General features: G+C 36.8%; 1 protein-coding gene across 5 annotated transcripts in view; it reads right to left on the bottom strand.

Moving 5' to 3' along the window:
- VPS35L (VPS35 endosomal protein sorting factor like) overlaps positions 1–18,219 on the bottom strand; it is a 56,048-nt gene that overhangs the window by 15,740 nt on the left and 22,089 nt on the right. For 3 of the 5 annotated variants that reach the window (XM_086622248.1, XM_086622250.1, XM_086622251.1), the window contains 9 exons: positions 18,076–18,129; positions 17,571–17,651; positions 16,655–16,717; positions 15,512–15,597; positions 14,446–14,526; positions 12,008–12,071; positions 9,862–9,960; positions 8,985–9,062; positions 7,749–7,863 (listed from right to left, as the gene is read on the bottom strand). In XM_086622248.1, coding sequence (XP_086478374.1) covers positions 7,749–7,863; positions 8,985–9,062; positions 9,862–9,960; positions 12,008–12,071; positions 14,446–14,526; positions 15,512–15,597; positions 16,655–16,717; positions 17,571–17,651; positions 18,076–18,129 — 721 coding nt within the window. The remainder of the gene's footprint in view (positions 1–7,748; positions 7,864–8,984; positions 9,063–9,861; positions 9,961–12,007; positions 12,072–14,445; positions 14,527–15,511; positions 15,598–16,654; positions 16,718–17,570; positions 17,652–18,075; positions 18,130–18,219) is intronic. The other 2 variants (XM_086622249.1, XM_086622252.1) reach the window with 1 other exon arrangement.

The following is an 18,219-nucleotide window of genomic DNA, read 5'->3' as shown; positions in this document are numbered from 1 at the left end:
GTCAATTAAACCGTACTAATTTAAGACTTCAGGCAGGCAAAAAACCCAAGGAGGAACAAAGCCATTAGAGATGGGAAAACAATTAAGCTCCTTAAGTCCACCTTCAGAGAGCAAAAGGGATTGAGTCTGACATACCTACACAAAGTATTTTTAGTCACGGATACAATTACACAAGACTAAGTCCACCCGAAGGACAAAACCGCAGACCACGCGCAGTCTTTGCCATTCCACATCACCTTTGTGCCCTACAACACGTATTTTAATACTCCAAAGATTTTGCTTCCACATCTGACAGATGTTGGAAATTTAATGAAGCCTTGTACTCCCATGCAAAAAATTAACGGGAAGCAAGTGGAGTTTTTTGTTCCTGTGTTTTTTGGGTTTGTGTTGTGGGGTTTTTTTGCTAAATAAATTAATGCATTACTGTTTTGACGACCAAGCATTGCTAACATTTGGAACGCCTTCTCCTGACACTGGTGAGGTCACTGAGAGTTTTGCCACACTATTGAAATGTGTTTCTCCCTTGAGCTATTGAACATTCTCCGTCTTAAAACCCTCTACACATCACTTCCAATCCAGAAACTACAAAGAATTAGTTGAAGTAACAAAGATCAAATACGAAAATGCATGTGCTGCTCCTGGGTGAACTCGAATGTATTATATTAATTCACACTATTTCACACTATGAATTAGCTGCAAAAAAAAAGGGATTTATGTGGATGAAGCTTGCTAGTGCTAGTTTTAGGAACAGCCTGATTATAGATTATTAGCAAGGCCTTAGTACTTCCAAAGGCATACAGAGGCATAAGTGGAAGGGAAGGTTCCAGGGAGATCATACAATATAAGCAAGAACACTGGATACAAGGTATTTTATTCTTAAGCTGTAATCAGTAAATGCAACACACACCACTCAACCACCCTCAAAAAAACACAAATAAACAAAAAAATCCAACCACAAATTTCAGCCTGCCTCTCTAAATTCCACGTAATCGCTAAAGATGGTGAGGTAAAGCATCAGCAGCAGTCCTTAAAGAGAACACCATTAGTAATACTGGCAACTTTGAAATAATAAATGCTATAGTTAAGTACTGTAGTTTCTACTGGCTATTATGAGGTGACAAAAAAATAAATATCAAACAAGCAGACACATGGAAAAACATAATACTATACTGAAGAGTCAATATGGTTTTTGCAGAGAGAAATTACTCCTCAGAAGTCTCTCAAGTTTTCCAAAGAACCAGCAAGTTTGTGTTTAAAAGCGACCCAGCCAATGCTAATACTTCAATTTTTAAAAATATTTAAAAACGTCCCTCATGCAAGAGGCTCTTAAAACAACTAAGCTGATAAAACATAAGAGGAAAGTCCTCCTGAAGATTCATAACTTAATAAAGGATGGGGTTGAGGGGGAAAGGAGTGGGAATAAAAAGTTTTCACAGTGGAGTGAAACTACCACCAGGTTCCTTAAGGTTTTGCAGAGATACATGTCCTTAACGATGAGCTGGGAGGTGACCATGTTTGCAGACTAGTCTGGAACGTGACTGCAAAGCATCGCAGATGGATCTCATGATTTTGAGCAATAAAGCAGCAGATGAAACCTAATATTAGTAAGGTATGCAGGGAAAGAAACAGCCCTCGGTGTAACTATAGAAAGATAAGCTCGAAATAGGCTATTTACACTCATGAAAGATTTCTGGAGTCATTATAGACAGTTTTCTGAAAACTACATCCTAAACAGCTGTCGAAAGGCAAGGCAATTATAAGAATCATTAGGACAGTAATGGAAAACCAAGGTGTCACTATCACTTATATAGTTGTTGTGCATTTATACCTGGAATACAGTCCTGACCTTCCCATTTCCAAAAGGATAAAAGAAGATAAAAAAGGTGCTAAAGTTTTCCTTATTAGAAAAGTCTATACTATCTACACACAAATTCTTCAGGAATTTATTAACTCCATCATGTCACAGGTAGCACAAAAAAAAATGATGCAAAAACAACTGAATTTTTCACAGTATCACTAGTAGATTAGCTGCATGCACTGAAACACTCGGCTAACGTTTAAAAGCCATACAGAAATAAATCCCTAAGAAGCATATTTCCAAGTAGCACGTAACTGTGGAACTCACTGTCACATGTAGTTACAAAGGCCAAAAGTAAAAATTGATTAAAAAATTAAATTCCTAAGGATTGGTCCATCTATTTTATTAAATACCATAGCCCATATGCAACCTTCGTTGAAGGATGTATTTAGACCACCTGCAGCTAAAAACTAGGAAGCATCATTCTACATTATTGTTTCCTGTATGTCCCCTTAGTGAATGCTGCTAGACACTTTCAAAAACAGGTCATGGGCTAGACAGACTTGCAGAACTGACAAACTGATCTGAAATGCTAGTCTGAAAAGCTTACAGACAGAGATGTCATCTCTCTGAAATCATATGGAAAAGCTATTGGCTGGGATAAAGAGAGGAACAAGAAAAAGCTCAGTGAATGGGAGAAGTTTCCAGGTGTGGAAATCTCAGGTAACAGTACAAGTCATAATTTTGTACAAATGAAGCTACATTTAGTGTTACTAGTAAGGAAAACAGTATCTCATCGGTCTCCCCCACAGGACTTTGATGCCTTCAAGGAAAACAGTATTTAAAAAAAATAAGAGAGACAGCATACACCAATCTCACCAGAGAAGCATGAGCCAAGCCATCTCAAAATCTGTAGCTGAGAAAGTCTTCAGGTTCTTATTTCTCTAAATTCTTTACCTCAAATTCTCTCTATTTATATTATTCACATCTATTAAGATTTTAGGAGATTAGGAAGGAATACTAAAAATTGTAATCTAATGCTATTCAGAAAATACACTAAAACATTATTAGACTATGATTTAAAATTACTTATTAGATATTACATACCATACTTTCTCCAAAGTGTGGCTGAAGCCTGTCATGTTTAGAAACCATTAATGGAAAAGTAACATTTCCTAAAGTAGAAAAAGAAATTCCTTTTGCAATCTACTACTGAAACTGTGTCTCAGCTACATCTGAAGAACAAAAGAAATATCTAGAAGTACATTAAGCACTCTATGCTTCAGAATTAAAATCTTCATTTGCTAAACAAAATAAAGATGTGTGTCAGTTGATTTGGGGGACAAAGACTCCATTTTTATAAAGTTTTATGTTTGACAATATCCCAGTGGAATTAGTCACACAGAATCAGTTGAATTACTCTATTCACTCAGCATGTTACTTCTGAAGCGAGGGAAGGATTTCACAGCCTTTAAAATAAAACCGCTGCTCAACATTACCAGAAAGTTGCGTCATCTCTACCCACCTGCTGAATGCTGTGACCAACAATTAAAAAATCATGCTGTCTGTTCTTTGACATGCAAAAGCACCATTTCCATGGAGAGGAAATACTACTTATATCTCAAAAATCCAGAAGAGTGACACAATGGAGCTTGCATTTAATCTCAATTTGGTCCAAGCACTCCCCATGTCAGCAAGCATGACTGATGAGAATTTATTATCCTATGTTGGCAGCATGCAGTGTTCTGTGGCTCATTTAAAAAAAAAAAAAAAAAAGAAAAAGAAAAGAAAAGCACATCTCTAAAATCTAGTGTCTTGGTTTCTGAGGTGGGCTCCTAATAGGCTCTCTAGAGGTACGAACTATGCATCCAGGAGAAATTACCTAAAACATCCTGAACATAACTACAGATTCATTTTATTTAAAGCACCTCTTGGGAGCTGGAGACAAAAGAGACAAAACTCATGTTTAATACATGTTGAGGAGCATACCAGGACAGACATCTGTCAGTGTATTAATACTAGACTTTTCATGAGCTTTTAAATTCACATTTCTGACCCAGTTTCATTGTATTAAAGAAAATCTATTTCAAGAAAAACTACAATTACAGTTTTCTAATACTGAAGTATTTGGGTGAGTTCAAACAAGCACCACCCAGTTGCTTTGATTAACAGCGTGGCAAATCCCAGCAGGCAAGGAGGAATTTGGAACAGAGAGACACCAGGACTCATGGTCTACTGCTGCCCCTTGAGATTGGGAATGAGGCAAAGCCCAAACTCCTCCAGTTATAAACAGATTAGCTGTACCTCTCCAGTTGTTGGTAGTTTATCCGTGCAATCCTCAGATCAGCAAACTTTATTTACTGTTAGGACTTGCACATCCTCTTCATAAAAAGCAATCTTTTAAATTCCCCTTATCTACTCCAACAGGTAATTTTACTCCTTTTTCAAGTTACATACATTGGCAATTTAGAGAAATCTTCCTATTGCCAACAGAAGGCTATCATGTGAAATTCAATTTTGTTACATGTTGAAGTGAAAACTCAACACAGTGAAATAGCTAGACTTCCTGTATGAACTTAAAATAATAATAAAAAAAAAATCCAAGAATTTAACTTGTCAAAACCAACAATTGGACTCTTTAAAGAGAAGCTGCATGCACATGCACACATGCGTGCCTCACTAGTGAGTGGGCTATCAGATCAGGTACATTACCTTTCAGTTTTATTTCTCTTCCCAGTTTAAAACTGATTAAGCTAATTCCAATCAGCATGAAATAAAGGTTACACCAAGGCACAATTTCACTTCCCAGCCTAATGCTATCATTAATTGCACACTCTTAAAACTTCACTTCATGCTGCACTGGTTTTAGTAGATCAGTGCCTAATTGGCATCAGTTCACTCAGTTAACTGACTGGATTTAAATTTGCTGTTATGAATTAATCAGTACTTCTGATACACACGAAATGCATTCAGTTGAGATATAGATTAACCTGTGTTAAAAGTATCTTTCAAGGTCATGTTATCTGACTACAATACCTCAGAATTTGCAAAGACGGTTCACAAAAAACGTCCCAAGACTGCTGTCACTGTTGCTGACTGGTTAACACATGCTAAATTACACATGCAAGTGACATGTCTCTGAATATGAATTATGCCCAAAATATCTTTTCTAAGGAAGCAAAGAACTGTGTAACAATAAAACCTTGGTAAACAAAGTGAGATATGTACACCAGAGTTTTGTACATGCTTCATTTCAGCAAAAGCCGAGATGGACCAAATGCTCCTCCCTCAAGCTGATGGGTCTAAAATTCAGGAGGGAGTAGTTAATAAATATGCCTTTTAGAGATTGAGTTCATAGATCTGCTACTTTAAAAAGATTTCAAAATGAGGATCCTACCCATTGCTTAGTGAGTGCACTGTGTTCGCATGTCAAACAACAGCTGTGCACATTCATAAACTCTCACACTGAAAAATCTGGACAATTGTTGGGGCCCAGGAATCTCACTCAGAGACCTGGATCACAAAAACAGTGGAAAAGCACTGTATAAATTGAAAGATTATTAACCACAGAGTTGGTCCTAACATGGGCAGGGCATAGTCCTCAAAGTTCGAATATTGCACAAAAACTGCTTTGGATGTGCTTCCAACAAGAGATGCACTGCAACACAGCAACAATAACAAAAATTGACACAAAGGATAACATTAGCTGGTCAATTAATCAAAACACCATAGGAAGAAAAACCGAGTCCATTTTCGGTAAACTGTTATCTACAAAGCAACTGCACGATACTAATTGCACAACAACAGACTTTGCAGATCTTTTATTTGCACAACATACTTGGACACAACAGCCAGCTTTACTCTAAATCCCTCTGTTTTGCTATATGGGCAGCATCAGATTCAAAACAAAGAAGTACAACAGTCACCCTGTACTAAAAAGTCTTAATCAGCATCCTAAGTCAGCTTGTTTGTGCAGCTGGAACTTACTGGTAAATGCAGAGCTTAGAAAACAAGCTCTCGTGAAGAAGGACAGAGCTAAAACAAAGAATTAATAGCCACAACAAAAGATGTTGCAAAGTAATCCAATTCATTACTCTCACAGCTCCACTGAACACATGGAAAGGAAAAGCATTTACCACTGGAAAGCAGACATTTAAAATCAGTATTAAAACTGCAAAACAAAGTAGAATGACATAACTTTAAAAACTAAAAGAAAGATACTACAAGTATGAGAAGACTTTCAGAATAGGTAACTGTCTGTCATTTGTGATATGAACAGGAACAAGATCCTATTAAACAGTGATACAGACTTAATGCCTTTTCTGGTCCCAGAGAAGCTCCAATTTTTTTCCCCAAATCACTTTTTGTCAGAATTTCCAATTACTTACAACTGAGCTAACAGGATGGCTAAAAACTGTACTCAGGCCCTGGTTCAATCAATAGTTCAGACCAAAGAAAGAAAATACATTTTTCATTCTTCATATTATCTGGTACTACTCAATTGTTTCACTCTGATATAGTGGCATGGAATGGTATCGTAGAATCACAGAATGTTTTGGGTTGGAAGGGACCTCAAAGATCATCCAGTTCCAACCCCCCTGCCATGGGCAGGGACACCCTCCACTACACCAGGTTGCCCAAAGCCTCATCCAACCTGGCCTTGAACACTTCCAGGGATGGGGCAGCCACAACTCCTCTGGGTAACCTGTGCCAGTGCCTCACCACCCTCACAGTGAAGAATTTCTTTCTTAGATCTAATCTAAATCTGCCCTCTTTCAGTATAAATTCATTGCCCCTTGTACTATCACTACACGCCCTTGTAAAAAGTCCCTCTCCAGCTTTCCTGTAGGCCCCCTTTAAGTACTGGAAGGCTGCAATAAGATCACCCTGGAACCTTCTCTTCTCCAGGCTGAACAGCTCCAACTCTCTCAGCCTGTCTGCACAGGAGAGGTGCTCCATCCCTCGGATCATCTTTGCTTCCCCCCTCTGGACTTGCTCCAGCAGCTCCATGTCCTTCTCATGTTAGGGACTCCAGAGCTGAACACAGTATTCCAAGTGGGGTCTCATGAGAGCAGACCAGAGAGGGCAGAATCACCTCCCTCAACCTGCTGGCTACGTTTCTTTTGATGCAGCCCAGGACACGGTTGGCTTTCTGGGCTGCAAGCACACGTTGCTGGCTCATGTTAAGCTTATCAACCAGTACTCCCAAGCCCTTCTCCTCAGGGCTGCTCTCAATCCATTCTCCGCCCAGCCTGTACTTGTGCTTCAGATTGCCCCGACCCACACGCAGGACCTTGCACTTGGCCTTGCTGAACTTCATGAGGTTCTCACAGGCCCACCTCTCCAGCCTGTCAAGGTCCCTCTGGATGGCACCCCTTCCCTCCAGTGTGTCCACAACACAACACAGCTTGGTGTTATCAGCAAACTTGCTGAGGGTGTCATCACCAAACTTGCTGCATATTTTCTTAGCTAAGCGTTGATGACACATGTGCTCTGATAGCAAGTTCCTGGTGTCATTGACCTAAGTTTTAATTATTTTCCAGCTCGTCGTAGGATTTTTTTCAGCCTGTGAACTACTACACAGATAACTCATTTCTTTTTCCACAGTTATAATAAAGCACATAATTTGTGATTAGAGTGCTTGCATAAATATGCAGGAGAGAAACATTCCATGCTTTCCATAATTTCTAAGTAATTTAGGGCAACCTACCTCATATCCATGACTATGTAAACTAGAGTCAGCTGTCTTGGTTATTTAGATCACAGGACTAGTGTTAGAATTGAAGAGTTGCTTTAATATGACACGTTTTCACTGTAACAGTGCTTGAAACAGGGCTGTATTTTAATTACATCATAAATATATGACTTACGATTTCAACCAAGTTACTATTCACAGCTAGAAATATTTCTCAAATAAGAGAACCTTTTTGCAGACAAATTTGCACCTTACCTTGTGAAAGGCACTGATTTGCCAGAGCAACCTGTCCAGAGTGTAGATACAGATTAAGACGTGTGAAGATACTGCTCAGAGATGGAATTGTAATGAAGCAGAAGGCAACGCAAGCCTAAAACAAATAGAAAAATGAAACTGAACAAAATTCTTAACTCAGAGTTACAGCAATCATTACTGATTTTATAGACGATTAGGCATCAAAATCTGTAAATCAGTTTTGAGAAAGTCTTTCAATAAAAAGTGAATATTATGTCAAGTTCAAAATCAGTATCTTCAAATTTCCAATTATTATTACAATAATTATAACAATATTAATTATTGTTATTATGAGTAGATAAACTCAAAACTTACTCTATGACTCTAGTTTAGAGTTATTCCCTCCTCAAGTAACCAGCTTGCAGCTCAAAATCTAACTAGAAAAGCAGACTACTGGTCCTCAGGGACAATCCATCTGTCAAACTGGTCAAAGCAAGGGCATCATGCATATTTGGGAGAAAGCAGATCCAGTGCGGCACGCTGCAGCTTTACACCTACTGGAGCAGCCCAAACACCAAGATGGAGCAAGTGACTCCCAGGCATATAGAAGCTGGCCAGTGTCACCTCAGCTATCCTTTGTTCAGCATATCATGCACAGGTGCCGTGAACAAAAATCCATGAATTAACGGTAGCATGTGCCAACTCCTTCACAACACATGAAGATGAAGACATCTTATTTGCTACGTTTCAGATGAGAAGAGGGGAACACCAGAACTTGTGCAGCCTGCGCAGAGTTCAAAGCTCATTTGACCATATCTATATAGATTCAGAGGCTTTATGCTGAAATCAGTGTTTGAATTTCAAATATCAACACTGATATGCGACACAAGTTTAAATATATTCCTTTTCCCCATCTCCTATTTTCTATGATTGAGCTGTAGAAATTATTTTATTTCAAATATAATTTGAAAATTTTTCTAGAATTCAAACAAACACCTCTCTACTGGATTTTCCTTTGGAGAGGGAGTCAATCTTGCTTCTCTTTTTTAACACAAGGCTGTTATTATCTGCTTTGGGTTTGTCTTTTCTTAGCAGCATTTGGCTTTAGAGAGTAAAGATCAATGGTAACAAGAGAAAACGAGACTACAAACAGTGTCAAAAATACTAACGTTGTTTTTGCAAAAATTATAAACGTGGGTGGCAGCAGATAATACTATCTGCTAAGGCAGATTCAAAGTTTGTTAGAGTCAGACTTACCCTGACAAATGCAGCAGTCTTCCTGGAATGATTTCCTTTCATCACCTTTCTTGTTTCCATTGCTAGTTGGTTCACAGACTACATATAAAAACCAAAAGCAAATAACTACGCAAAATGCACAGATTTATTAGGTTAGCAAAAAGTAACAAACTGCACGTTTTACTGCATGCATTTAGAGAACAGAAACTGCCAAAAGGGAACCTGATACGATGTGCCCTCACTGTATTATTTAGTTTTCACTTTAAGAATTGTAGTGACTGCTCCTGAAAGCAAATACAATTCTGAACGTTTGTAAAGGTAGACTTGTTGAATTATTCAAGGCTTTAGACAATCTCTTGCTTCCCAGCTATAGTCATCACTTCCTTCCTGGCATAATAATAATGATTTCTAGCTAACATACTTATTAAAAAAAAAATAAATCCAAACGAATAATAAAAGGATATAAAAGAAGATACAATGTTGCAAAAGAATCAGATGCAGCTATTGCTCACCTGACACATCACTCAATACAGAAAAGAGATTAACCTTCCCAGTCACAGCAGGACTCTGCCTGTATCTGCAGTTAGACACAGCCTGATCTCTCCTAGATGGAGGATTACAGAAGAAAGAACCCAAATTCTGAATGCACAAAAGTGCCATTTATGTTATTAGACATGAAATCTCTTGCAGGATAGTTGCAATGATACCATGCATGCCTGTCAAGCAAGAACTTCAGAGAGTCTGCAGTGATGAGAGATGAGATCAAAGTCTACTTTAGAAACACCTGATAAAAAGACTTCAGACTTATTTTGACATAGACCAATAATCTGGGCAGGGAATGGGAGAACCACAAATATATCCTCACTCATTAAGATAAGGTAGATAAGCTGTAGCTTACATGGATCAGCTGGACTAGAACAGGCTCCAGATTGCAAAACATTGACCTGGCTTCAACGTAAAAACTCAGCTGTTGTTCGAAGTCACGGCCAAACGAAACCTGTAAAAAACAAAAAACTCCTAGATTTTACCATTGTAGGCCATTAACTTTAAGAAATACAAAAACTGCATGCAGACAAACCCCGGATATTCAAAAGTCAAAATCCCCATATACTGATAAGAAAAAACCCCACCATTAACAACAAAATATCACCTGGAGAATCTCTATCCTTTTAACTGTCTGCTTTCCAATACTTAACCTTCAGGGAAAATTGAAGGTTTTGCTGGCGTTTTTTTTGTCCACACTCCACATGTTGTTCTACTTTACAGATCAAGTATTTACCAAGAAAACAAAATTTAAATCCTAAATTTAAAATTTGTGAAATGTTTTCAAAACCAGCAGAACTTTTGATTCTTTACAGAACAGGGACAAGGGTTTGGTATAGTTCATACTTAAAAAGGCAACACAAAAAAACCCCAGAAAAATAGAAATAGATCAGTGAATCTGTATCCAGATTCCTGCAATTTCTAGTTGCTAAAGGGCCTCCAAGAGAAATTAACATTTTCCTAACTTGATATACCAGTAAGAAAAGCAGGTTTTCCTCCAGTTTGGTTAATAAATATATGCTTACATAGGATGGCAAAAGCCTGCCAACCTTGCATGCTGGCAGAAAAGAAGCTAAAAACAACCCTTGTGTGAGAACACCCTACTTCCAACCCTCCAGATTTTAAAAAACCAAGTGCTGTCAGCTGGAGTGTCTCAGCTGTCAATTAAAAGCCTAGCAAGAGAAACAGTCTCCAGGCAGTCTACATTTATGTATTCAAGTGGAATCTTTTTCTAATAGAAGTAAAGGTTGCATTATTTAATATTTCTCAAGCCACACATGAAAAAAGTTTTTACAGAATTAAAATAAAAATTACTTTAATCCGTACAGTGAAAGATGAAAGGAACTGCACCAGAAAAAAAAGGATTGCTTCTTACATTACAAACTGTCTCTGACTTTCCTCTATTTATGCAACTGCTGATTCTTAAGTCCTAGTCTCAAGAAAGCTTCTCTAAAAATATGAAATTTTCCACAAAAAAGCCTGACTGTAAGGATGACTGTTAAAACTGCTTTTCCCTCCACATCTTAATGTGAGCTGGTTTAAAATTTCTAACTAATCATTTTGCTGCTATGGGATTTTTTTTTTCCTCCTCAATCAAGACTATAAAGCCACATCAAATATTATTCAATGTGAGAAATCCTCCTAAAGGGAAATTATACAATATTATACTGCATATAAAGTTTAATAAAGCAAAATTATATTAGAAACATATTAAATAGCAAATTATTATAGCTGAAGAGAAAGCAACCGTCTAGAGATAAATTCTTAGAATTGCAACAAAGAACAAAGAGGACAAGTAGAGATAAAGTCTGTCAGTTCTGACTATGTGAAAGAGAAGCCAAGCATTGAGAGTACCTGGTTAGAGAATAAAATAAAGCTTGAGAACACTTCCCTGAAACAATCCGACATCTCAAACACAACAGACAAGAACAAGAGATTTTACTGGGATAAGAGGGAGGGAAAGGTTAAAAAGTAATTTCAAGACAAAACAACTGGAGTTGTTGTGGCACTACTAATTTGAGGACACAAATTATCTTATTTTTAAATTAAAATAAACAGAGATAAGTATACAAGTTATATTTATTTTGTGATTTTTAAAGCTGGTATTGGTTCCATTTAGAGCTGGGTAGTGGAACTTCGTTCACATAAATTGGTGACCTCTCTGATGCTATAATAGGCAAGAATTTAATTGCTGTTTAACTTTTAAATACTTAACATGTTTTACATGGCATTTAAAAAACTAGCAGAAAATATGATTCAATAAACGACGTGCACTTTAAACTCTCATATTGCACCGTGTCAATTTCAACACTATATGATATTTCTTTCAATACATGCATACTTTTTCCACTAAAATACACTGGTTGGGGTTTTCAACGGTCTTAAACAAGTCAGACACACAGTCTCTGATTCAGCTACATAAGCACCTGTTTTTCATGGGGATCTCAAGAAAATCCGAGCTGTTAGGTACATCCCAGCAGTTGCGCACAATTGTCACTCACCATTTTTATGAATCCATTTATCAATGCTGCTAACATTCTTTTCTCATCCTCAAGTGTTAGTGCACTATAAGAGAAAATTTATATAGTAAATTTTAGAATATTGCTTATCTTATTTGTCTGTAAAGGTTCAAATGATACATACTAATTTATATAATGTTATGTCCATGCAAAATATTTATTATACACTAAGCTCATAATTTTAGTTATAAAGCAATAAAACCAATTTTAATGAGTATCGCCAAGTCAACCATACACCAAACTAAATTTCAAATTAAAAAAAAAAACAAACAACAAAAAACAATTGCCAAGAGTGTCTTTAGATTTTACAGAAACTCAGATTTTGGCATGAGGAGAAGGAAGCTAAGCTAATGTTCTTTACCGCAGCAAACTTGAGAAGTTGAGTAGGAACTGATTATAAAAACCTAAAGAAATTAGTAAATCTATTCTTAGAAGAAAGTTACCCTGTTTAAGAAGAAAAGCTTTCAAAACACACTTTAAATAGTATAGGTAATAATTCATGTATTTATATTAGAAACGGTATTAGTTTATTGTTTTGTTTATGTTTTTATTGGGGGAGGGTTTTTTTTAACTAATGCTGCCACATAATTTAAAAAAGAATTAACATCACCTTGTTACAGCACTTAGATGTTTTAGTAAGAACTGAACTAAACTGGCATGTAAAAAGAGTTTCTTTTCAAGCTTATCACAGATACCTATTCTATAGCGAGAGTCCAAATCTGATTTGAAACAAATTTACATCACATGAAAACCCAGTAAATCAAACCTGTTTCACTGAAAATGGATGAACAAAAAGTTAAATTACAATTAACTAATACAATTTAATCCTTTTACTATTATATACTTGGCTCCAGCTTTGACCTTTAGTGTATCAGTTATCAATTTCCTAGCAGACACCAGATGGGAAGAGAACAATAGTTTTATTATACAAATTCAGTAAAGAAGGAAAGAAAATCTCAGCATGATTAGCTCATTAGTGCATTGCCAATCAAAAGAGTCAACTGATGGGCTCTGAAAGGCTCAGAAGACTTGTAATGAGATCTGCGGGTCAGTTATAGGTTTCCAGTTCAATTCTGAATCAGACCCCTACTAGTCCAAAGGCTGTTATCCTCCAACAGCTGTTACGGGGGTCAGTGAGCCCTACACAATAGGCTGGGAGTTCCTGAACCAGGATGTAAAAACAGATGCAGGAGTTACTTTAAGATAGTTAGAATTTATGATGATTTGCCAGTAAGAGATGACACAACAGAACCAAGCTAACGATGTACACCACCTTATCTCAGCTAAAAGAACTGCTGATTTAAGGGATTTTAAGAATCCCTGTAAACTATAAAATTGCTTTGGCAAAACATCAGAAGCACCAAACATGGATTGCCATAAACACCTTAATTTTTTTTAATAAGCTGTTTTAGCTTCAATATACTGTTCTATTTAAAGGCTGAAGTGGCTTTTAGTGCAACGTACAGCCAAATAAGGTGCTCTAACCCAAAATAAAGCACTCTAGCTGGTATAAATTGGAATTACATGCCAAATCTGACTTCTTTATTGGCAATAAATCTTGCATTCATTACATATCAAGGCTAAGAAAGTTACAAGTTCCTTTACAGGATCTGCCATAGATCTGGGCTCAGTGCCAAAAGAAACTGTGCCCTTACAATACTACTCAACCCAAAGCAGAAGAAAAAAGGAGATTTTTTGCTCTTAAGATCTAGAATTTGCAGCATTGTGATTCTGGCTCTTTTTCCCATCAGATACAGGCTTCTGTGTGACTTTCGCAAGTTACCTGCAAAGCACAACTGTTTTCCATATTGCACAACTGCTACTCAAACTGGGGGTGCAACAGGGCACCCAGGATCCCTCACAACCTCAGCACTCAAAGTCAAGGGCAAAGAAGAGGAGGATTTGGGGGAAAGACATAGATGTTTCAAGAGCTTCTCCTACTCAAGTTCCTACAGGTTTTCCGGGTGTCCTCTTAAAAATTCCATATTCCTTTGTAACGGCTGACAAAGTCACCCAAAAAAAGGTATAATTGAGTATGGCAACTGTGCTTTAATAGCTACATATTCACTTAAAAGTCAAAAATTGTTTATTATTCACTATAACTCAAAGATCACATCGGTTTCACTCTCAAAAATATTTTTAAAAGACTGGATCATTTAGTGTCTCTGCTTGACTAGAAAACTCTACAAAACTGTTGCTACTTTCCTTTCAAAATTTTGCGTCAGTGTTCAAAATAAAGCTGTAATTAAAGAGCAAACGGTACATGCTGCCACTTCATTGCACAGCTCTTCCCTCACCACTAATTGGATTCATGTCTTAATCCGCCATAAAACAAACAGCCTCAGAAATGTGAAATTGTACACCAAGCAGGCAAACTTTGTGTAAATGATAGCTACTAGTATGACTAAAATTAATCTTACTTCACAGAATCGTGCATCGTCTTGCAGATATGCAGAAGAGCATTGAGTATAACAGGATCCTTTGTAGACTCCTGCTGATGCCTATAAAATATTGTAAAATATCAGCATTATATGACACTACAGAAGTTTTATATTCATTTTTTAACCAACAGAACTCCAAAGACCACATGGTTAATAAACGTACAATTCCAACAAATGCCAGTCAAGAAATATTATCTTAATACCTCGAGCTTTACTGCCAAGCCACAGAATTTGACTCCTTAAGGGACACAACAAGATAGACATGTGATTCACTAAGGCAATCTAAGAACATCAAACCAAAGCAATCCTAAATCTACCAAGTAACACAGTTTCTCAGCTAGTGACGGACAGACAGGAAGGATAAATGTCACGTTTAGGTACAGAGGCACACGTGCAGTGGAACACCACTAAGATGATTAAGGGGCTGCAGCATCTCTCATATGAGCAAAGGCCAAGAGAGCTGGGACTGTTTATCCTAGAGAAGAGAAGGCTTGTGGGGGCTTAGCAGTGTCTATAAATAACTGAAGGGAAAGTGAAAAAAACGTTTCAAGGAACTTGTTAATTATTTGCAAAGAAAAGGACTTTGACGTTTACAATATTTGAAGATGAAGCCTTGTCTTCCAAGATAATTTTCAACTGTGGAAATACCCATTTTTCTACATAATGGAGCTTGTAACAAGAGACTGTCTCTCTTCCTCCATTATACCAAGGTAACAGTTCTGTGCTGTCACATCAGCTGGAATACGGAATAAACATCATGAACCAACTAAGGCAACATAAATTAAAAAAGCTCAGAGAACAATTATTCCATTAATCCACAGCAAGTCAACGTCAATACAACCACTTCAATTCCAACTTTCTTTGTGAACAGTTAAACAGTCAATCAATACATTAACAAAATTGAAACATTTTCATTTTTTCTCCCACAGCCTGGAACACCTTCACAAGCTCAGTGGCCTATATCCTTGCCCATTTTCCCTAGCAATCTTTCAATACATTCCTCAGACCCTCCAGAGTGCATTTCATCTCAATATTCTCCACTTACTTAATAAAAGATTCCATAATGCACTTGCAAACCTCCACTCTCACACTTTCCTTCTGGAACATATCCAGAAATGGCAAGAATTTCTCCTGAAAGTACAAATACGTAAACAAGTAGAATTAGGCATTTTACAAACACCACACTAAAACAATAAACATTTTGGCTAGGTTTTATAATAATAGCTGTTTTATTTAAAATTACTTTAATCTGTTTTGAAGACAGTAATTGATCTTGAAGGATGAAAGAGTGAAACAAATGGAAAAGCACCAATGGCTGAAAGATTTATTAATTTGTTGATTGCAGAAAGCCAGAATAAAACACAAACCACGGAACTGTTTGAATCAAATGTTGCAAATATTTCAGAAGCAATCATATTCTTGAAACAGCTTAAGATCATGACAAATTCAGACATCTATGGGAACAAAAGGTAGGATATTTCAAAAAAATGAAAATAGGCCACAGGCCAGCAACCATTTTGCATGCAGCCAGGGCAATTTATAAAGGTCCAAGACATTCAAATTTTCTTCAAAGATAAAGGTTTAGGTTGTTAAGATTCTGAGATACTTAGTTTCTGTGTCATCTCAAAAATATAGTGAGGGTAAGTGTTTCAGAATTAAGTGAGCAATTTGTGAACAAGACTTGACTCCAATTCTACAGGGTCAGAGTCAGTCTTGAATTTTGCTCTTCAACTGGTTTCAGTTCTTTGACACCTGCTGTCTTTGTTCTTTCTCTACCTCATACACAGTCTCTGACCTCTCTAAGTTTCACCTTGTTTCAATGCCAAACTTAAGCCCTATGAGAGATCACATTAAGTACATATCATACCACAGAAACAGCTATCAGCAATTACACAAACACACAGAGAAATAAATAGTATCTTATCTTCCCTTGATTGTCCCTTATGCCATAGTAATAAACTTAGAAAATCTAACAGCTTAAGGAAAAAAAAAAAGTATCAAAAATTGGAATTAGAATAATGAATATTTAAGTAGTAAGCAGCAGAGAGCTTCCAAAACATTTCTGCACTTATTTACTTGACAAAAGTCCTCTTACTATGTGAGTTTGTAAACAATCTAAATATCCAAATCAGGTAAATTCTCTTATAGAAACAGTGCAGTTCTTCTTAAAAATTTATTAAACACTTACCACTGAAAAAAGCAGAGAGAAGTCAAAGATATAGGTGATAACTTTCTGAATAATTGACTGCAGCTGAGGTGGAAAAAAAGAAAAAAAAAGAAAATGATTGTAATGCAAGTTAAATTAAGGTTATCCACACCAGAGATTATTCTTCCCTAGTTATTCACAGAAAACTGGCTTGGAAGACACTTCAAGCATTCATCGATGTAACTTCTTTCCCCAAATCAGCATCGACTAAAGATATGCTAACAGATGTTTTTCCAACATGCTTTTCAGAACTCATATGCACAGAGGCTGACCAGTCTGCCCAGGCCTTATTTGTTCTTTACTTTTTATAGCTAGACAGAGTTTTCTGATTTATAGTCTGCATGTCCTCCAGCCATCTCGACTAAAAAAACCAAACACTCAAATAAACAAACAAAAAAACCCAAATCAGTTTGTTAAATCTTCTTTTGTAAGCACTTTATCTACCCTCCAAGTAACCATAAAAACCTTCTTCTAAAACCAATTCAACTAATCCATATCTCACCTGGCATGCAGTATCAAGAATTGGACACAATAATTCACCGAAGCCTTAACAATGCCAAGTAGAGATGGATTGTTTTATGGTTTCCTTCTGTTTAACCAGCCTGCCACGACTGCTACTTTTCTTCTGCAAAACACCACTGTTGATGTAGGAGTTAACTACTCCCACTTCTAAATACATAAATCATTCTGGTTTAGCATTTCTCTGAAGTGAAAGATTGATGTGCAGAGAAAAATGGAGGAACAAACCACAGTACTGTTCCAAAAGGCTTCCCAAATTCTAGCCAGTGTTTAAAAATCATTATTTCGTGGTAAGAGACATCAGTAATGTTTAAGAATTAATTTCATCTATGAAAATACACATCAGATTTTTACAGATTTGGCAAAATAAACTCTTTACCTGTGGGTAAGCATCTTCAAATGCTCGATCAGGAGTCATGTGTTTGATAACATCAGCCAAAACTGTATTGACTTCTCGCTTCTGCGTAGCCAAAAATGAGGTTACAAAATACAGTAATGAAATCAGCACATAAATCAAGTCACTGAAAACCAGTTGGATAATTTATTTCCATTTGCCAAAGCATCAGCTTTCTACGGAGCTCTAGTTAAGCCAGGAACTTTGGCCATAGCTCTAGTAAATCCTTACTTAAACTGGTCCATCTGCCATTAAAATGAAAGGATAAAAAATACGCAGTGCTGAGGAGTGGTGAAGACTCCTTCAAAGCTGCATCTTTTGTCTCTGTTCATCTTTCATGAAAGGAAATACATTTTTTTATTCACTACTAAAGTCCTACACCCTTATATTGAATAGTCATAGCTTTTCCATTTTTAATACCAAACTGCTAATATAGTGTCTTAGTCTGTTTCAGAAAATCTTCAAAGGAAACAAAATAATTTTCACATACCGTAAAATGTCTGCATGTATACTCCACCCACACTTCAGCACAGTTGATGTAATCCTAGAAATACATGTCTTATGATCACCAGTATTTACAGGATGTTAATAGAAATACGCTTGCAAAAATTACAGTTAAAAGAACTAACTCCTG

The sequence above is a fragment of the Tauraco erythrolophus genome, chromosome 17 (genome assembly GCF_009769465.1).
Source record: "Tauraco erythrolophus isolate bTauEry1 chromosome 17, bTauEry1.pri, whole genome shotgun sequence".
Classification (NCBI taxonomy): domain Eukaryota; kingdom Metazoa; phylum Chordata; class Aves; order Musophagiformes; family Musophagidae; genus Tauraco; species Tauraco erythrolophus.
The sequence above is the reverse complement of the archived record's forward strand: the minus strand, read 5'-3'. Positions and strand labels throughout refer to the sequence as shown.